General features: G+C 35.7%; 1 protein-coding gene across 4 annotated transcripts in view; it reads right to left on the bottom strand.

Annotated features, from left to right (window-relative positions):
* The window catches only part of eys (eyes shut), a 1,117,243-nt gene that overhangs the window by 438,749 nt on the left and 655,713 nt on the right, over positions 1–22,781 (bottom strand). For all 4 annotated transcript variants that reach the window (XR_014132762.1, XR_014132763.1, XM_081769320.1 and 1 more), the window contains exon 14: positions 7,839–8,012. Coding sequence is in view for 2 of the 4 variants with exons in the window: in XM_081769320.1 (XP_081625446.1) it covers positions 7,839–8,012 (174 nt within the window). In the remaining 2 variants the exon portion in view is untranslated. The remainder of the gene's footprint in view (positions 1–7,838; positions 8,013–22,781) is intronic.

Raw genomic sequence — 22,781 nt, 5'->3', positions numbered from 1 at the left:
CTATGTTGGGTAGCTCTACTAGTCGTAAGTCCAGTACGTTACCCCTACACTATCATGCCACCTAAAGCAATTAGCCAAATATTAGTAAGTTTAATCCTGATCTTAGGAAAGAAACGGCTTCTTCCTGTAAGATTATTTACACAAAGGTGCACGCTGAAATTAATCTATTCGACGACATGGAGACAAGCTAATGCCTACTAATAAACAAAATAACATTCAATGCAGGAAAAATTGCAGAAATAGTAACATATTTTGCAGTAATTTCGGCGTACAAATTCAAAAGTACGCTAATAATAATAATAATAATAATAATAATAATAATAATAATAATAATAATAATAATAATAATAATAATAATAATAATAATAACACAATCGTACACATCATTACTCTTTTTACACAAGACCACTAGAGCAGAATTCTCTACGTGGATTGAGAAAGTGAGCATCAATTTAAGTGCATAGCCATACTAACTACATTAGAGGCAAAGGATTGTCTCCAGGTCAAATCCCCAATCAGGATCTGTGGAAGTCTAGCACTAAAGAAAAATCCACCAGACAAGGCCCAGGCCACCATCAAGTTACCATCGTTTCAGTTGAGGTACAATCATTCATTCACAGCTCCTGGAAATTTGACGGGACAGAAAGTGCAATGGTGGATATCGACGTTAGTTTTATTATATTTACGCGAGGATAGTTGTGTAGTAGTTCGAGAGAATTTTCGCCTCAGTTTTGGGATAACTACTTAAATGTTGGTGAATAGCAGATTTGAAAAAGGCAAATGATCTTTGCTATCCTTCTTCAAGCTTCCACCCTTTTACTTTCTATCTCATCTAGTTTACATTTCATCATTTTGTAACCTTTGAGTTTCATTTACGCAACTGAAGCATAACCCGTATAATTCTAGTTGCGTGGAGAAAGCCACTTTCTATCCCCAATTTACATCTCTTTCATTATATACACTGAACTATTTTCTGTAGAAGCTTGCTAAACAACGACAATCTGAGACTCTATTTTAAGTGCTTTATGTGTTGTGTAGAGGTGTGATTTGCAATGGAGTTAGAATACCAAAGTATGTATTAAATTTTAAAATTAGAATAATACATTTGAAGTTAATAACTATATATTTTTCTATTAAATTAAATGTTAAAATAAAACATAATATTAAGTCGTAATTTTACGATTAACAGGGTTTAGTCACAGTGTCACTATTTCAAAAATGTATTTGCCTCAAAGTATACTATAGACCCTAATCAAAGTATTAGCGAAAAAAATTTCCGTAACCACTGGCTCAGAACATGCCGTTATTAGGTAAATTTACGAATATTAATAGGTGACTTATTCTTTAGAGTAACCGAGGAAAATGATACGAAAATTAGTAGGGAAAGAAAATGCTATGATTTAAGGAATGTCCCTACATTCTCTTGAGAATAAATTATAAGGTAAACGCACCGGATTTCGACAGGTTAAGGACTTTTTAAAAAATCAATCGCCTGTTGTGGCCATAATATTTGTCGGTGTTGGCCCATTTTTTTCCTTGAACTGTACAGTCCCTACTAATACTAAAAGTCACTTCAAGGCTCAAATGTTAATGTTAGAAATTTTTATGATAATGGAACTCGCCAATGGAACCCGAATTCGACACACTTCACCTGGTTTCGACAGTTGCGGTACCTGAATTCGACACCTTCAATTATATCCATGTAAAACATTAAGTCTGCATTATTAGTAATAGTAATCTCTTCTCAGCTTCAAATATTGTTTTATTATTATGCAGAAATAATCAGACGGACAAAAGAACACAACTTAAATTTTCTGAACTGAGTAGTTACTTCGATGATCCTCAATTCGACATGCTGGAACCTGATTTCGACATCCCATGTCGAACTGAGATTACAAGTATTGGAGAATTATGCAACAAATAGCTTTATGAAAGACTTTGAACATACTTGTATGTTTAGATATTCAGTTAAAATTATATTTGCACTACTGAGCATGAATTCGACAACCTTGTCGAAATCCGGTTCACGTTACGAATAAAGGCTCGTGTTTTCGACAACCCCCCGTTCACGTTACATCACAACCTTTGTCCTCACAGAAGAACACAAAACGCACTGATTGAAACTCCTTTACAACATTAAAGTACTACTATTTGCTTGAATCAAACCTAACTCTAATAAATATCTTAGGAAAATAACTTGCAGTCTTATGTTTTCCTTAAGATTATGTGTTTTTTTCTCGAAGAGTGTGTCACACACACAACAATGTACTTCTTTTCGCCATACATATGACTCATCTACTGTAACCGCACTTTTGACACGAGAAAAGACACTCCCATAATGTTGCCAATTCTATGCACGATTGCAGTGATGACATCTTACGCTTCTTTCACAACATTTAAGCACAGGTACGTCGAATTCGGGTACCTGTCGAATTCAGGCGCGTTTACCTTATAGAAACATTTTCTTAAATCACCCATTATCCAACAGAGAAAATCAATGAGCTAGAAGGCGTATTGAAATATTTTAAATATTGGAGTTCAAGGGGCTATGGACCACTGAATATTATAAAGAAAAACGAATTATCTAAAACAACGAGCTTTGGCTAAACTGCTTATGTGAATTTATCGGCTTGACTGAAAAGTGAAACGGGTCAATCGTCTAGAGAATTCGAAAAATACATTCATAGTAGCAAAATTCAATTTATTAAATTGTGATTTTCCTTTAGCACTTCGGTGAAATATACTGAGATTTATTTAACTTTTCTTCAGGCGTACTCCAGACGAAAGTTGAATAATAATCATAATAACACATCTACTTGTTTCAGGTCACTCTCAACGTAAAACCTCGTGGATAAGAGTTTTCCTACTCGAGATTTACTTTGCGATTCATTTAAACTCAGCTTAATTACTTTAACTAGCTTTTTCGGTATTCCAAATTCAGTAAGAACGTTGTTCCCCTCCTGACGGAGTCACACAGATTTATAAAATCAATAAAAAATGATGTATAGGGCTATGGTATTCCCATTTCTTTTCGAGTATTTGTCGTTCCGGTCTGATAATCTCCAGTAATTTCATCTGCGTATGGGGTAAATTTTGTTAATTGAATGTTTGAGAGGATTCTGTAGAACGTTGACAAAAGAAAAATGCCTCGATAATTATTACAGTCACTCTTGTCGCCTTTCTTGTGAATTGATTGTTTTCGAGCTTCGGATAATTCCTCGTTATTCCAGATAAGGAGAATAAAGTTTTGGATTGTGTTCCACAATTTCTCTACTCCAGCTAAAATTAACAGCTGCAATTTTGTCTACATCCGAACATTGGTGTCTGTTGATTCTCTTTTACATGTCCCCTATATTTTTGCTTTTACTATTGTCTTCAAGTTCATTAATATTAACTTTCAAAAATCACGTTTCCTTGTTACAAAAGTTTTAGAAGTTTCTCGGCTGATGTTAACGAAATCTTGTGTAATTATATCGTTCTGATTTTGCAGCTAACGCAGTTTTCTCTGGTTTCTCTTCTCAGCTAGCTTAGTGCATTTTAAATCAAACCATGGCAGGTTCCTATGTATTTCCGCATGCCCCAATTTTTCCTCTTGCTGAAAGTTTAATGCTGTCCCTCTTTTCGACTCAAATCTCCTCGACACTAGTGTATTCCGAACCTTGTAAAACCGAGAATCTATTCGACACTTCCATCTTGTATTTTCTTCTCGCCTGGCTCTCTCCTAATGTCTTTAAATGAAACCTCTCAGTTTTAAGATGTTGAATATTTTCTGTATTCAGCGATAATCACTCTTTTATTATGGGTGCTAGCAAATATGGCAGCGTCCTCTAAACGACTGAACATCAATTATACTGGCCAGATTCATTCTATCTACTAAAACGTGATACATTTATTTGATTATGATTTGCCATCTCTGATGTCCAATTATATTTTTGTACGTTGCGATGTGGGAATTTTGTACTCTTCACGATAAGGTTTTTGGATGTTGCAAAGTTCACAAGTCTAACGCCGTTGTCATTATTTTCCTTATGCAGAATTTTATTATCCAGAATCGATTTAAAAACAACCTCTCGTCCTACCTTTGCATTGAAATCCTCTAATAGAATTTCATGTAGTATCGCGGGAGTTGGTAAGATACCTGTTCTACTTTTACATTAAACTTTATATCGACATCCCTATCTTCTGTTAGGATAAGTACATTCAGAACAGTAACATCATACACCGACCCTTAAGAGTAATAAAGTAAAGTCTATCATTAACAAATTAAACCCGTTTAATTGCTTATATTATTCGTGTGTTAACGAGAAAGCTGTTCATACTTGGTGATTTTTATTGCATTCCTCGTAAAAGAATGTAAAATTTCCGGACTGCACTCTTCCCTTTCTTTCCCATCTAACTAGCTAAACTCATAGTAAGTCCATTCCATACTTTTTCTAACTCACTCGTTATAGATTTTAACACACCTGCCTACAGAGACTTCTCATATTCTATTTTCCAAATCTCATGTCCATTTAATTTTGCACTGGTCGTGCCTCGGTCTGTCTTGATCCGAGGCTTTGTGAATGTTTCTGAATAAGAAGCATTTTCTACAGGTTGAGGTTGTTAGCGTCACGTGAAACCTCAAAGTTGGAGTATCACCCCTTGTAGTCTGTCCACGATTGCATATTCCATAAATTCGCAGCTAACCTCTCTATATAGAAGCCTTCCCTCGATCCGCAAGTTAATACACCATGCCGTGGTGACAGGAACCCACGTTACATGAAATGTAATGTCTAAAAACATAACTCAGTATAGTATTACTTCAATTTTCCTTTCCAGTGCTTCGTATTCCTACGAATTTCTTTGTCTTTCTTTTCTCCGATCGCTCTTGGTTCGGGTATGTTTTTTTCTTGCTTGTCTCTCATGTTATATATATATGGGAAGTGCGCACAGTACCGGGCACCTAAGGTTTTTTCGAATCCATGAGGTAAGTAAGAAGTACATCATGAAAGTAATGCAACCATATTAAAGTTGGACATTTATTATAAGAGCTGACATAAAAGAAACTACAACAATGGAGAGCATATATTTTTAAAATGAAAATGAAAATCAGGTTCAAATTCACACACACACACACACACACACACAAACATTACCCAGTACCGGACACAACATAAAATACATTTGTTTCATTTTATATGCAACGAATAGAATGATATATATACGTAAAAAACGTCTGAAGGCACTTCTATAAATATTTAAGCTAATAAAACACATCTCGTGTTATCGTTGCAGAAACAATAATAATACAAGCAAAGAAATGTCAAGCCAATATCCCAGAACTGAACAAGGAGTGTGAAAATGAGAATTAGTTCTACCTCACCCGAACATAAACAAGCACTAAACGAATTTGAACCGATCACATATCTAATAGTCAAGATTCTCTTGACTTGTGCATGCAACATGAGCATGCACAAGATACGCTGCATTCACTCTTCGTCCACTGTTTCAGAAAAAAGGATGCATTCAGTGATGGTGGCATTTGATCCAATGCTGCACTTATCTGTGTCACCGTTGTCAAAATTGTTTTTTACTTATTGTCTTCTTACTTTTCTTTCCACCTGTTTGTTCGCTTTCATTAGCTACCTTTTCGTTGAGTTGTCTTCGTCTACTTGAAACTGCATGCTCTTCAGTTTCGTTTCTTCTATCACTTGTGGTTTGCTTTCTGTTACGTTTCTCTTCTAATATTTTCCTGTATGGCGTTGATGTTAGAATTTGGCTAGTTTCACTTCCGTTTCTTCTTCTTGTTAACCTGCTATTTGTTTTGAGCTATTGTTTGAAATTATCTTGAAGTTGACGACATACTAGGATCGAATGAAGACGTTTCTTGAGCTGAACGAGAAATGTTGCTAACAGAACTGTGCTTCACACCTGTGTAGTAGGTAAAGTTGTTTCTGAAGATGTTTCTGGAATAGGAGAAGGTGCCTTAGGAGATTGGCATCTGAATCGAGAGAGAAATGTGCTGATGGAAGGAAATCCAAGTCAGTAAAGGCATTCCTATTCAAAGGATAAAGTGCAGCTAAAAGGTGACTTTGCTGCATTCTGCAAATAGCGTAAACGATGTGTTTACTAAACCAGCCACGTCTTTCACTGAAATTTTCAAGGGAGCATATTTTCTCATCCATACAGAAGAAGCCTCGTGGTAGGCAGCTTTAAACGGTTTCATTACAGCTCGGTTTAACGGCTGTAATGTGTGCGTCGTGTGAGGGGGTAGACTTATAATATGAACGTTGTTCTCTTTAGCATACAGAACAACCAGAAGGTCTTTGTGTGAAGTGTGTCAGTCAACAATTAGTAGGGCAGAGTCTTCCTTTGTTGGCTTCACGTGAGCAACAAACATTTTAAGATATTTCCGGAAACCCACAGCTGTCATCCATCCACTTTCTTCAGCAATGAAAACACTATTCGTTGGCGCGTCTTCCTTCAGTTCCTCAGATATCCTTTTCCGCGGAAAGACAAACAACAGGGGAAGAAACTGATCACCAGTTGCATTAATCGTGAGTAGTACTGTGATGTTTTTGCCTGCAGTAACTTTCCGACCTGTTTCTTTCCTTTCTGCGACAGAACTTTAGTTGCATTATCGTGATCCACCGACACTCCAGTCTCATCACAGTTAAATGTATTAGAAGGTTTAAAGTTGCACTTTGCAAGAAACTCTTCATATTTGTTAAAATATAAATCAACGTGCTTTTTACTGAACCTCACTCCTTTCTGCATGCTCATCGACTGTGGAATACGCAACGACAGATCAGGATGACGTTTCATGAAACTGTAGTAGAACTTCTGTCCAGCACAGTTTTTGTCTTTATTAAACTGATGATTAATTTTGAGGTGCTCTGTAAAATCGAAAACAAATTTGAAAAACTTCTTTTTGTTCATTGACGCAATTGGTTGTCCAAGTCCTTTAGATTATTAACAAGCTGTGTCTCCATTTCTTCTGAAAATGTATCAAAACGGCCCATTTGAGGAGTCATTTCTATTGTGTTTCCAATTTTCAAGTCTTTCACTCTATCCCCTAAAGTGCTCTTGGGTACCAGAAAGTTATGTGCTGTTACCCTCAGACTCATTTGCCCATCCATGACTGCTTGCGTTGCCTTACTTATATCCTCTTCCACCCACTTCCCCTTTTTCTTGCTTGCAGTCTTGCCTGGAGTAAACAAGAACGAGAAACGCCGCTATTATAAAATTTTCGTAAGGACGACATTGTGTCCTTGTCTGATACTCGGAACATACATGCTGTCCGGTACTCAGAAATTAACATGTTAACATATAATGTCGGATCATGTAGTAACACTTTCCGAATTCAATATTTATTAGCATACTTGGGTACATCACACAATAAGAGGTCATATATGTAACAAAATGTTCACGTACTTACCCGTACAGTCGACACAGTAGACAAAACTTAACACACAGCACCAACGTACACAGCAATTCAGCTACACACGCCAGTATCTCGCTCCACACTGGCCTGATACAAGTCACACCTTGTTCACCTACACCTTGACCTTACACAATGATGATGGTAGCTAGTACACGTCTGTCATTTATCGGATACGGACTCTACTACTACTGTTCGATACTGGGTAACGTCCGGTACTGTGCGCACTTCCCATATATATGTGGCAAGTTTCTCAAAGTTCAATGGTATTTTGAAATAATTTGTTTCTTGTGTTGGTGTATTTTCAAACTGATCACGTTGTGGATCCTGCCCATTGATCATATAATCCATATAAAAATAGGCACAGGAAAGATTTTTACAAACTGAAATAAAATTGGGTCAACACATTCTGACTTACCAAGATATAGAAGAGAATGCGTATTCAACTGCTTCAAATTTCCTGGAGATCTTCCAGTCACATTCTTCATATCGTCTACTCGAAGCCAGGCGAGTTGGCCTGATCGTCCCAAACTCACAGAATGATATACTAATTGCGGCGACACAGGCCAAGGTGTAAAAATCCGTCGAGCTCCTAAAAATACAAAAAAAAGTCAATAATGGAAGCAAAATGAAAGTTTTCCAATATGCAGAATCGGTTCTATAATAAATCATTAAGAAATTCCTTTTCGACGATTTTTACAGCCCTACTGAAGGCAGGCATGCTCGGAGTTGACGTTTGTGATATAACTAAGTCTTGTAGCGTCACGTTAGAATTTCGTATATCTCGGTTTCGTACTTACATCGCAGGAATTTCCGGGAAGTACCTATGCTCAATTGTGGAGTACCCATCTCAGCGACTGCCGCGGAAAAATGTATCAACGCAATCAACCCAATCTAAAGATTATCAAAATAGTCTAAGTATCTTGTTGAGTGGTAAATGCCTCACATGAATTCGTTAGTCCGATTACAATAAATGTGGAATTCGCAAAGTTAACGTCTATTATAGTAAATATCTTAAGACAACACTAAAATTCACCATTCTTAAAATGATCCCGAAGATGAAATTTCAGGACAAATTATATTACAGTTTGAATAGGAACACATGGCAGGAATTATACAATAAATACACAATAACAGATTAAATAATCACTCATAGATTAAATTACCACTCATAATTTTCACATTACTCAATTTTGATATCAAGCAAAGATAGAAGCCAGTTTTCTGGAAGAAATTAAATTAGAACATGCTGATCCGTAAAGTCCAGAAATCTAGCATATCATTCTATTATTTAATTTAGTAGTACAAGTGGTATAGCCTTTAAATGGCGAAGGGCGGAACTGCTGCGTCAAGGATTTAAACCTTAATAGCTCATCCCCTAATTAAGATAGGAAGATAATTTTCATATCAATGTATTTCTGAAGGATAAAGCTTGTTACTGATATGTATTTTATGTATGTGGGGGGTAACACAGCGTAGAGAGGGGAGGGTAAAGTTAGTGTTTTTATTTTTGCATCAGGTTTTTCGGAGAGGCCATTCCCCTCATCCGGGATACAGTCCTAAAAATTGGTATGTGAAGCAATGAAGTAGTCCACTACACGCTAATACCCTGCAAAAGTACTTGTTACCTATATGGGTGAGTAGGAGAGGGTCAAAGTTAGCCTATTTTTCGAGTCTCAGTTTTTTTACGTAAATTACACTTTTCAGGACGGTTCCGTATAAGAAAAGATATGTTTTTGTTCTACAAATGGGAAGGGAATTGCACAAATGTTACCTCGTTGGAATCTGTGTTCTATAAGCTTTTGAAGGATGTATCAATCATGACTCTGTGATAATTAGGGATGTTACTAGGGCTGTCAACGTGAAGGTCTGCAACAGCTCCTCTTTATAGGAATTTCGTTCTGAAATTTCATCTCGGTTTGGCTACCGTTTTAAAATATTATTGTCACAAGTGTATTGCCTTCATTGCCTTCATTAGCTTCATTTTGTCGGCGTAAGGTGACTGTAATGGATGCCACGGTCCTCGAAATTCTTTTTTTTTTTCATATTTTTAAAGGATTTTTCTTGTTCTTGTATGAATAGGGCGGGAATTCCACAAGTTATACCTGGTTGGAATCTGTGTTCTATAAACTTTCCAACGAAGTACTGTATAAATCATTACCTTCTGATAATTAGCGTGGTCACCAGGGCCTCCAACGTGAGAGTCTAGATTTCGTTTAAATCCCTGGCCGATGTATAAAGGATAGGAGGAAGGTTGTTTTGTTAATATTTTAGTTTTGATATACATAGTAGTAGAGTGTATGTATAAGCTACGAGTAAGTATGTTAGGGTTCTTAGTAGCAATGGCAATTGTTGAAGCAACTCGGTCCTGATTAGCTGAAGGACGTCACGTGATACGATGTCATAAGGTTTAATGCCCTCATAATTTTGACATGGGATAGTGTCTGACGACGCTCAGTTAATAGTTGGCCAAACTGTTGTTACATGTTATTAATTTTTACAATAAACGTATAGTTTTGCTCAGCGAGTAGTTTAAATCGGATTTGGGAAAATCATGTTAAACCGACTCGACGCTCTGTGATCAAACAATTTTATCGAATTCGAATCACCGACCATCATCTGCAACATCCCTATTATACTAGTGTATTGAAGGATTATATGATAGAACAACAACACGGTGGTCAAGTACGGCCTCAAACTCAGGAGATAAAGGATAATTTCTTAAAGATACATAGACGGCATATGGAAAGTTTTATGATTCGTAGCAAAACACATCAATGTGATGACACTGAATACGCCAGTATCCTTCAAATACGCAAGGAGCGTACACTGGACAGCTCTAAAATTAAGGGTGAAAATGACTGTCTGTGTTGAGAATGAGAAGTCATGACTGTTTTTTTTACTATTATAAACAATTACTTGCACAACCTAGTACTTATTGTACTGAATTTTATGTTCTAGAATATGTTCCATCTGTTTTAATGGATCATGATGAAGAGTGTCTATTGGATCCGTTCACAATAGACGAGGTCAAACAGTCCATACGATTAAGAAAACTCGGAAAATCCACAGGCATTGATTCTCTACCACTAGAATTTTTTGTTATATTTATGGATATTTTAGCTCCCTTCCTTACTGACATTTTTAATAAATATCGTACATGCGTTGTCTTAGTTCCCGAACGTTCACGAGCAACTAATGTTACCAATTTTCTGGCTGTAGTCTTTTGTGCACGGACTCAAAACCTATAACTCATTGTCTCACGATCAGAATGAAAACATATTTTGAGAAGCTGTTAAATCCTTACTCATACGGTCTTGGACTTAATAACCCTGCTTATAAGCTTTATTAAATCTAAGGATTTTATTTCCTGTCATAAATCTGCCGATCATTCTTATCTAAAAGATTATTCCAAAGCTTTTAGCAGATTTCATCATAATTATCTCTTCCAAGTTTCAACTAAATATGGATTTGGTGATCTTTTTCTCTTATCAAAGGAGTATATTCGAACCGAATTACAAGATTAAGGCTAAATGGTGGTTTAAGAGCTACCATTTCTGTTTAAAATAGTACTCTACAAGAAGACAGAATGTCTAATATTTTATTCAGTTTATCTTCAGCACCACTTGAATATGCGGCACATTGCCTACTCCCTGCTTTTTCTGTGTATAACAACAGTCCAGCGGTGCAATTGTACATGATACACGCCACCTATTATGCAATAAAGTAAATTTGGAATGTATTCAGCATCTACTAACTCCATATCAAAATGCCTCTGGCGAACAAATACAAAAATATTATGTGCACATGAAATATATGAAGTCATTTGATATCACATAAATCACGTAATCTTGGTCTTTTAGGTAGAAATTTGTTCCTTACAAGTGGTGTCTTCAGTTTATTGAGGCACACTGCCCATTGTTTCCTTTACCAAAGCCTATTTATAAGTCTCTAAATAGTCAGGCGTTGTTTTCCTATGACATAATAAAATATTATGTGTGGCTCAAACCAACGGCATTTGCCTGTAACAGAAGGAGGCGAAAAGTTTACTGATATTGGAATCACGTGCTCTGCTCATGAACAGAAGCTGTCGTACGTTTGTTTAGACCCCGATTCAATCACTGCTACGGTTTTCAACATCCGTTTTCAGTGTCTTGACCTTGTGTTTCTGATTCCTATTTTTCCTTCGGCAATTAAATTCCCTTACCTTCGTGATTTTGTTTTTAACATGCTGTATGCAATCGTAGCTCGAAGGTCGAAAGTAGGTTAGTTTAGGAACTTTACTGGCAACACTTGCGTACCTGTTTATGTGTTCCGCCACACGTAATGGTTCATGTGACGTACAAAAACTGGAGTAATATCTGGGAATCATTTCTGCTGAGTTTTCAACTAAAAACAGAATGAAAAATGTTATTTTATTGTTAATAATGTATATGAAATGCCTGATAGATTATTTGATTTAGGAACCACACCAACTAATATATGCCATTATTGTAATCCGATAGATACTCTTGAACATAGATTACGTATCTGTCTAGACATACCGTCCATTTGAAAGAGTTTTAGTACTATACTTAGTAGAATATGCTGTCTTTCACCCAATGTTTTTAATGTACATAATGAACAGATTTTCATTTCCAGATTTTCGTCCAGTTAGAAACATGATGTTGTGATCTGGTTCACTGTACAAACTATCATGTTTATTTTATTCTTGTAACTGCACGACTATTGTCTATTCAAATGTAAGAAATGTATTTAACGTATCAGGCTACGAAACCCTTTCCTGTATGTAATCAGAAGTATTTTGCCAACTACTTATCATTTCTAGCCCTCACATCATATTATAACGTAACAAACAAAAATGGACTGAAAAGTGAGCTCTTATGCTGACTGTTTTTAAATTTCAGTTAGGCTGTGAAATATGTCAATATCTGTAGATTCCTTATCTTTTAATATAAATAAAGGTCTTTTAAAAAAGATTGCCGCGCGTGTTTTTCTTTTTCTATGGAATTGAAAACTTTTGAATCTGGTTGGAATCCCATTGGTTGCTTTTATTTTAGAAAAGAACTTTTCCGCTGTTCTTAGTTTACTATTTCTGATTCATTTCCCTCTTCCTTTCTTCAGGACAAGTCATGGTTTAGCAAGTCGCTAACTGGTTGTCATTTCTATCCGACGATTTCCCAAACATCAAGAAAATAATTTACACATTTCTTCTTTTTCTTTAGGATACATAAATGCTAGTAAATTGTCATCCTCATCCTCATTCTCATCCGAAAAATCATCACCCTTTCCCCCTCAATTCTCTCTTCAAAATCCTCCTCATTCTCCAGATCAAACTCACTTTCCATTTGCTCGTCGTCGATGTCATATCCCTCAAGAAGTTCACGTATCTGAGAGCTGGAAAGCGCCATGCTAAGTTTCGAAAAATACTACCTGTAACTCGAACCAATAAGCACACTTTTCCTGCTTATTATATAAAAATGCAAACACTGTTACTTCGCGAACGACACACAAAAAATTCTAGACACTAGACTCCTAACAACTTCACTCAGTCAACTACGCTGTATCAACAAAAGACACTGGACAGCAATGAAACTCGTATAGGCTCAGACAAGTCTATAAAAATAGATTTCATTGATGTTGGATGCGCAGTTGCCATATCGTTCGTATTTAACTTCTTGTAAACAATGATAAGAAAGTGGTTCGGGGGGAGAGAAGCGTGACTAAAAATACAAACACTTCTTCCCTCTGCTAGTAACGTAGAATGCAGAAGAAAAAGCTTCAATAGGCTATTTCTTGCTGGAAAAAAGGGAGGCTTTTACGTTCTATTCATGTAAGTGGAACGTGAGTAAACATGGGTCAATATATTTTCTCGCCCGTATTTTTTAAGGTATGAGATTGGTGTTTCGTACAGTTATTACATACACTATGTAGTATATTTCAAAATATTTTGGGCGCTGAGTGTTACCACACGGGGCACACAGAGGGGCCCAAAAATGAAAAAAAGGATTTTTTTTACAAAACTTTCCCTTTTGGGGGAATTTTCTCCCCTCACGTGCATGAAACGGATATGCAAGTTATACCACTAGAAAGGCCAAATCATGCCACAGAAAACAAGGTATGATTCGTGTTCCTATGACAATTAGGGATGTGTCAGGAAATTTTTATCTAGAACATAGAACATTTACGATAGTGGTGATGTGTAATATGCCGAGAAGATGGTAAAAATTTGAAGTATTTTGTTTTGTATTTAAAGACTTAAGGAACAAGTCTCATAAAGTGTTTAATATTCGTAAGCAGAAAATTTAATACTTCTTACTTTAGTATTTTCCTGGTTTTGACCTTAATATATAATATTTGGTATTCATGAATAGGCTTTTAGTAGTTTCAACTCTGATATATTGTTTGGATTGTCTTATCCTCACTAGTGTAAATAATCAAAACAAATTTAAACCTCAAAGTTAATATACTAACCACAAGCTGGCATCAGAAATTGCTTCTTGACAAAACTACTTAATAATTGGAATCAACATTTCAAGAGGAGTTTTGTTCAAATTGTTATTTGCTTGTATTAAATCCTCATAATAAATTGCTTTGTTTTCAAATGAATTCCTATGATTTAAAATATTGAACCACCTGTATGTACCAAGAGGCTCTCCGAAACCGCTCGGGAGTTGCACTGTACTGTGGTAAAACGGGATTGTTGCATAATAACTTTGGTTACCTGAGATAAAATACCAGAGGCCATTGTACCACTATGAGCAAAATAAAGGATGCGTCTCTTTAGTTTGAAGTTTTTTGAAAATATCTCCCTTTTCTTTATATGTTCGAAATTTCGGAAGGTTTCCCCAGCAGTAAAAGTTAATAACAAACCCGTTTTTAATATTTGTGTTAGATATTAGCTTAAAATAAATAAATTAGAAGCAAAAAACATTAAATCGACCGAAATCACGAGAATTACCAACTCTGCTAAAGTGGGAAATTTTCAAGAACGCGAGGGAATTCTACAGTTCAACATGAAGCAACGACATCTATGTCATTGAGAGAAATGTGGATTAAACCTACAAATGAAACTTTTAACGAAACATTTCTAATATGTCTTATTACGTGCATTTTCTACAAACTCCAAATATATGAATCTATGCCAAGTATTAACGTATAGATAAAGCAAATAGTGGAAATTACCTATGGAAAAGGACGAATTGGTAGCACGATCGTAATGAAAAATCGTCTTTACCGTAGAACAGGTTCAGTTCACGTAAGAAAACAAATAGCTCAGTTAGTTAAAGCAACGAGTCTGTATGCTGGAGGTAGTTGGTTGGAATCCCATAGAAGTGCAATTGTCATTTTTATCACTATGGTTATTTTATTTATTTTTTATTTGGGAAAAAATCAAATTGTAACATATGTGTAAAACTCATGACGATACCACAAAAGAAAAAAAATGTCGTTGTCGCACTTGCATTAGTGTCACTAATTTTTGTCTGTAAACAGCTTCGTAATTATTTCCCCTGTGCTCACTGCTCACTATATGCTCGCTGGTTCATAACGAATGCTTTTCCAGTAAATGTTAATTTCTAATTTGGAGAATTTTATAGTTTCCCAATGTTTATCATTAAATTGTCTTCTATCGCCTTGTTTGCACATTTTGGTAACAGATTTCCCAATTAAATATTTAATTTTCCCTAGATGTTAATTAAAAAATAGTTTTACAATGTATTTATCTTGAATTGAAATTGTTTTGAATTTACCACATGAGGTAAGTAGCCCGAAGGAGGAGAACTGAAGTAGCTGATATTCTACGTAAAAGCAACCTATTGTAGAATGATGATGCTTCTTACCTTCAGCATATAATCTTTGAGTTAAAGAATCAGACAGAGAAAAATCCCTGTTTTTCCTCCCCTATGACCACCCATCTTAAACTTCTACATACCATGGTTAGTCTCACAATTTCGGTGCTTCAAAGATATGAATATACTACTACTACTACTACTATTACTAATAATAATAATAATAATAATAATAATAATAATAATAATAATAATAATAATAATCCTGAATATGCCATCCTTATATAATGTAGTAACCTTAGACATCTTATTTAAAATGCTTTCTTTAGTAATAATTTAAGCAACCATTTAAGAGGGGGCACGACGTTTTATTTTGCCCCTCTCATTTTAGTACCCTTCCAAAAGAAAGTAATTTCTAATAAGCAGGGCAGATAAAATGAATAAGAAACATATTTATAGCATCCTCTCTCCCTCCATGATTGGAATATCACGTAGCATTTTTCATTCTACCGAAGATGAGCGTGTGCGGTTAGGGGTAGGTAACTAAAGAAATACCTAATATATAGCGCCCCTTGATTGTAATATTACCGTTTCTTTATTTGTTCGAGGGAGCCCCTACACAACCAAGGGTGACAAAAAGAATAGGAAAATTGTCTATTGATTTCAGTAAAGGATCCAGCACGGACTCCTGGGGGGGAAGCGGTGAAGTGAAAGATTCTTTTGATGATGTGAAGCTGTCACAAATTACAACTTAACTAAACTAAACATAATAGTGGTGTGAACCGGAACCTAGTCAGTTCAAATTGATGTAAAATTTTAATTTTTGGCTTCCTGAGAATTTCAGTCCGAATGGTCAATGATCAAATCTCGGGGGCCTCTTCGGTATAGAGGCTATCACCCCCGTATGAGAAAAGGCAAAAACATTAAAATACCTAAAACTTTCAAAGTTTTCGTCTATTTTAAAGAAATTTTTGGCTTCATATTGAAGTGTTGGTTCCAAATGACAATTTCAGTCCGAGTAGACAATGATCAAATCACGGGGGGCTCTGCAGTGTAGGGGCTACGATCCGCTTATGGGAAAAGGCAAAAATATGGAAATGCTTATAACTTTCGAATTTTTCGTCTATTTTAAAGAAAGGTTTGGCTTCATATTAAAGTGTTGGTTCCAAATGACAATTTCAGTCTGAGTGGACAATGATCAAATCTTGAGGGGGGGCTCTTCAGTATAGGGGGCTACGGCTCCCTTATGGGAAAAGGCAAAAATATGAAAATGCTTATAACTTTCGAATTTTTCGTCTATTTTAAAGAAATTATTGGCTTTATATTCAGGTTTTGGGTTCCAATGACAATTTCTGTCCGAGTGGACAATGATCAAAGCTTAAAGAGCTCTAGGGATTTCGGTTTCTTTATGGGACAAGATTCACGTAGTTGATATTGCAAAATTTGTTTTGTATACATGAGTGGAAACTTGCACCATTTGGTTAATTTTATCTCTTATATTTTGCAGATTGAAATTCCAAGCAATAGTTACTTCGCAAATCTAAAAGAAAGCACATACTACTTTCGTTAAAATGAAATGTGTTATATGAGAAGTTGTCATGGAGCAGACGAACGAACAGGCACCCAAACGTTGGTTGAGTCAGACGGTTGAAACTCGTTAAACTCGCTTCAATTAATAATAATAATAATAATAATAATAATAATAATAATAATAATAATAATAATAATAATAATAATAAGTGACTAGTGGTTGTTTTTGTCTCGTACTAGTAGTATTTCCTGAGTAAGCCCCCTAAGTTTTTCGAGAGGAACTTTTCCGCTTCATTATCCAAAACTGCAACAAGCTTTACTGAACGTTATACATTGGATAGTCTTATACTGAGTTGAGCTAACAAGGAGAAAGCAGACTTTGGCAAATGATCTTCGGGGTCATCTTTCGCGAGGTAGTAATGCACATTTAAAGTGTTAAAATTACAAACTGATAGAGCGAAATAGCCAGAAATAGCGGAGGAAAGGCGTCTCAAAGTTTTCGACTCGCTGCATATATGATACGACGCGTGAAGTTACCAAATGACGGTATGGCAGAGTGAGGAGCATTTATGACTCACGTGAAAACGGTTTCGGGTTCGATTCCTGCTCGGGTAAACTTTTATTTTCCTTTTTCATTTAACCAATAATGTAGCCAAACATTTGTAACAGCAAATAAAATATTATTGCGCCATATGTTTATAATGCATAAAGTAATAGAAAGGTTTAAATCAGTTGTATAACCATTCAATGTTCCATGTAACTAGCAACAAAATGTAAACTATTTAATAAAATATTGATATTAAGAGTTATATTATGGTTACCATTGTCGTTGTGTAAAAAAATGTTCTTGACGCTTCGTGTCTATATTTATGGACAGTGGACGAATTAACCGGAGCTTTGCAAAAGGGGGTGGATTGTGCTTTAGACAACAATATCGTGGGACAGTTATAGCCAGAGTCATCATTTATGGGAGGCAGTAGGGGGCAATTGCCCAACCCCCGAGAGCTTGAGAAATAGATACTTTAATCGATTGTTTACTAATACTGTATACTAGTAAAGAACGTGAAAATCTTATGTCGGCGGTGCTCTTGCTCCGCCCCCTACCCCAAGGGAAGTCTGCAATGACGCTCCTGGTTATAGCATACATCCAGTATTACCAAATGGGGTTTCCCTCTCATCCCCCTTGTAATTCGTACACTGTCCACAGATATAGACAGGATGCGACAAGAACATCTTTTACACAACGATTGTGGTAACCATAATAAAACTCGTGATGCCAATATATTTACGAAATAGTTTACATTTTGTTGCTGGTTAACATGAAACTGTTTTACAATTGATTTGAACATGTATATTGTTTTATGCATTATAAACATGTGGTCACAAAATTTTACTTGTAGTTACAAATGGTTGTTATTGCTTAAATCAAAAACGGTTAACTCGTGCGGAATTGAACCCGGGTCCCTTTGCCTGGAAATCGCAGATGCTCCTCACTCCTCCACGTTGTCACTTGACAGCTCTACGCGCCATACCATATATGCGGGCAGTCGGAAATGTTAAGACGCTTTTTCTAAGCTATTTCTGGCTATTGCGCTCTATCAGTTTATAATATCGACACTTTAAATGTGCATTACTATCTCGCGAAAGATGGAACCGAAATTCATGTACCAAAGTCTGCTTTCTCCTTGTAAGACTGAAACATAAAATCATAAAGAAGCCACTCCTCCCCAACATTGATCTTATACTATTTGAATTTGTATACAGGTAATAATAAGAACTAAACACCAACGCTATTATTGTATGCTCTATAATTCATGATTATTTCTTTTTATGTGATAAATTATTTTCCATGAAGGATACTTCGCAATTCTTGTTTCTGAGTCTTATAAATTGGCGGGGGGGGGGGGTGCAAAGTGCGTTAAGTCAGTAATTGCTCAAAGGTTTGTAAAGATTATCAAACTCCTAGAAATAATATTCTGTTCGAAATGAAGTTCTTATATAGTCATTAAAGATACTGTTATAACAACAAGAACTACCATAGTCAATTATTTTCCCATAACAGGATATTAGATTAATATTTGCACTTTTCAGTTCGATTTTCTCTTAATAACTATTTTTATTATCTACTTTATCTTTATTATCTACTTAATCAGCTTTTATATCTGTACAGTATTTACTTTTAGAAGATAGTTGTCCAGGCAAGGTTTGGAACCCCATCAAATAAAGCTATAACCGCACTAGTAAGCTACCGAAATTACCCATTCCGATTTTTTTTTCATAATAAAAGAAGCAGAAAGTCATGCAATCAGCTTTCATTAATTTGAAGTATTTAGTTTTAAAATTTAGTATACTATATTTGTTTCGAGTTAAAAATTAAACTAACAAGAAGGTTCATTGTTCACAATCTACTATTTTGAAAACAAAATAACTTAGTTGCTGAGATCAGTATTTCTATTCTATTCCCAATTCTTACTATTCTATTATACATATGAAAAAATAATAATAGTGATGAGTGCAGGAATCTTGGTCTTACAGTTTTTGCAAAACTCTTGCATGCAAGACCAAAACCAGGTATCCCGATGCAAGACCAAGGCCAAGATCAAGACCATACCTGCAAGACCAAGACCAAGACTCTTGCGCAAGTCTTCCACAAGTACCGGCACTACTTGAATTCTTTTATAGAATGTAAAAACGGGGAAAATCATTACATATTTCACTTGAATTTCTAGGCGTCAGTAAATATGCCGCTGTAGTGAATGTGTTCCTAGTAGTTTATGCAATCCGTGTGAATCGAGCTGCTCCTGTAGCATATAGCTACATTATGTTGTTTTCTGAATCGGTTGTTCGTGTTTTCTGTAGTTATTACTCGTTTTCAAGTCACACAGGTGTCATTGTAATCAAAGCTTGTTACACAGAAAGAAATATGTCATTGGTGCTGGATTACGATGTATTCCTGCGTTTTTAAACAATGAGGATTATTTACCGGGCAATAGACCCTCTTCTACAGGTGCGTTATCTGGAGTAAACTTAAACCTTCGACCTTCGAGCTGGTGAAGTTTGTCGGCTCGTCCTCGGATAAATATAGCAAAAGAAGAATGTGATTTTCATCCTTCAATTGCTTTGCCTCCGGCAGTCTACAGACGAAACGCCACTGCAAAGTAAAAATAAAAAACTCAAGTGGCGAGCTCAAAAAGTAAATTTCATGCGTACTTCGAAGTTGTTATGGAAATGGGGTGTATACCTATAGGTTATGCAAACTATGCAAAAATCAAAGAATAAAGTGGTAATAAAAATGAAAAACAGAAACATTTCAGCACTGAAAAAATCTTTTATCAGTGCGTAAGAATGAAACGCGGGAACTATTTTCATTAAAACAGCAACATACTTGAAATATTTCAGATTTCTTTAAACCTAGTTTGATTATAATCAATATTATTTTAATCCTTCTCTCCTTTTTTAGCCAATATTGCTAAACATATCACCATCATCATTATCATAGCTATTCTGCCATTATTGGTAGGTCACTTGCTGCATCTGAGAAGCTTCGATGTACAATGGTCCTCAGCTAGTCTCTTCGTCTTGACATAGCAATTTTCTGTTTTAATACCTTCCTTCAACTAGTCTTCTTCGCCTCTCCCTCTCTTTCCTTCCACCATAAACTCTAGCACGTCCCCCAATAATATAACAATATAATAAAGGTCATCGCTTATGTTATACACTATCATCATACTTACACGAAGGTGAATTATGTTACATTTAGAAACATACATTGTATTTCCATTACTATTGGCGCATTGTAGAATTTATTATCCTTTATATTCAGTGTAAAATTTACCTATGAAAAGCATAAGATTTCTTAAAAACAAGACTTGCAAGAAAAAAATGAAAGTGAAATCTTTGAGTTTTACGTCCCACGGTTATGCCGGTTAGGCTAAAGGAGACGGTGATGATGAGAGATGCATGAAATGGTGGAATGAAGAAAGTGGGAGGAAACGGGAGAACCCCGAGGAAAACCAAGCACACGGTGTTTGTGCACCACAAAGTTCACTTGGCGGGAGCAGGGTTTGAACCCGGGACCCCAAGCACCAGAGGTGAACGCTCTACCACTGAGCCACCATCATAAATATGGAACCATTACAAATACAATGTTTTGAGTAGAAAGATAATCGTGTCCCAAGTGTTAACGAATGCGCACGAGATATGACATGTCTCGAGATAGAGACGAGACGCGCTTTGTGTCATCCAATATAAGACCAAACAAATGCTTTGGACACGAGATAGCTTGTAAAATGTCTCGTCTTGCCTGGAATGTCTCGAAAACATAAATCTAAGTTTTAAAATTATTTTTCAAGATCTATTTTCTCAGACGTAGCTCTCTGCCTCAAAATTAATAACGGCATTTGCTATTTAAAAATAAACAATGCCTAAAGTTAATAGTTAACTTTTCGAAAAGAAGCTTCATTAAGGGTGAACTGAAAGATGTCCACAAACTTCGGGAGGTGATTCGTGACATCAAAAGGAGACAAATGGTCCTCTTGCAGTCTTCGAATTCAGCTTCGTTTTCGCGATACAGGGTTGCTAACTTGGAATCCAACATCGACTCCAAAAACTAGTCTGTAAAAAAGAACAACAACGACTTTTTCTCTTGTTTTAACCTCATGAATAACCTCCCGAAGTTGGCCTACATGTGTATGTTCAATTCCAAATGTCACGAGTTGATTTAAGTTGGCAACCCCGTATCACGAAAACGAAACTGAATTCAAAAAACGGCAAGAGGACTTTTTCTCTTGTTTTTTTATCTCAGGAAACACCTTCCGAAATTTCTCCACATGTTTGAATTAACTTCCAATTGTCTGGAGTAAATTTTTGATTCCAAGTTAGGAATCTCGAATACAAAGCAGAATTTAGAAAGAACCGCAACAAAGACTTTTTGTCTTGTTTTGATCTCAGGAATTACCTCCAGAAGCTTCTCCACATGTTTGTACTCATTTTCAAATGTCATAAGTCGATTTAGGATTTCAAGTTGCAACCCTGTATCTCGAAAACGACGCTGAATTTTAGAAACTGCAAGAGGAATTTTTGTCTTCTTTTTATGTCACGAATCACTTCCTGAAGTCTATGCGTATCTTTTAGATTCACCCTATTTCTTTTATATTTTATGAAATATAAACAAAATCCACTAGGTCGTGTTTGAGAAACTCACTGGGAATAAATTCAACTCCAAGAATAAACTACTACTCATATATATATATATATTTTAATTGACTTATACCATGTTATCAGGTTAAATATTCATTTATAAAGTGAGAACAAAATGCCAGTCTTTTCTCAGAAAATCGTCGAGAAAAAGTCACCTCCGAGAATAAACTACTCCTCGTAAATTTTTCTAAGAGAAATATCTGATACCGCAATATAGGGTTGTTAACTAGATATTAATTAATGAAAAATAAACAAAATTGCTAAAACCCTTTTTTGAGAAAATTCTCGATTTTCGGCTTTTAGTAAACCACAATTATTTTAGGCGGTAGGAAAAAAATGGAAATTCTCCTGTAGGAATACTATGTAAACCCTAAGTTTAAAATTTGGTGCAGATACGTTGAACGGTATGACCTCTAGGCGAGTGCACAGAAAAGTGTAGCGAACGGACGGATCGGAAGGACGGGTATCGAAAAATCAGATATTCGGTATGTAGACGCCATGGAACATGTAAAAACGTTGAAATCTGAATTTGATAGATTATTTTCACAATCACCATATTTTCTTTTCTCTTTTGTCGCTCGAAAAAGAAAAGCCTTTACCACAGAAAGGAAGGGAGTTTACCAAAAAATATTGAATTACAAGGTACGGGCCACCGCATTAAAATTTTTCAATTCAATTTCTTAACTGTGTTAGGCCGCAGTGTTACTGAAGTATGTATTTGGATAATACGAATAAAATTATCATATTATCCAAATACATCGAATATCTGATTAACGAATAAAAAAACTTTGATTGATGAAAATCCACACTAGAAAACTAACTCTCATTGAGCACATTTTCAT

Source organism: Thermobia domestica, chromosome 8 (genome assembly GCF_964235325.1).
Source record: "Thermobia domestica chromosome 8, izTheDome1.hap1.1, whole genome shotgun sequence".
NCBI classification, from domain to species: domain Eukaryota; kingdom Metazoa; phylum Arthropoda; class Insecta; order Zygentoma; family Lepismatidae; genus Thermobia; species Thermobia domestica.
This window is presented reverse-complemented; position numbering and strand designations above follow the sequence as displayed.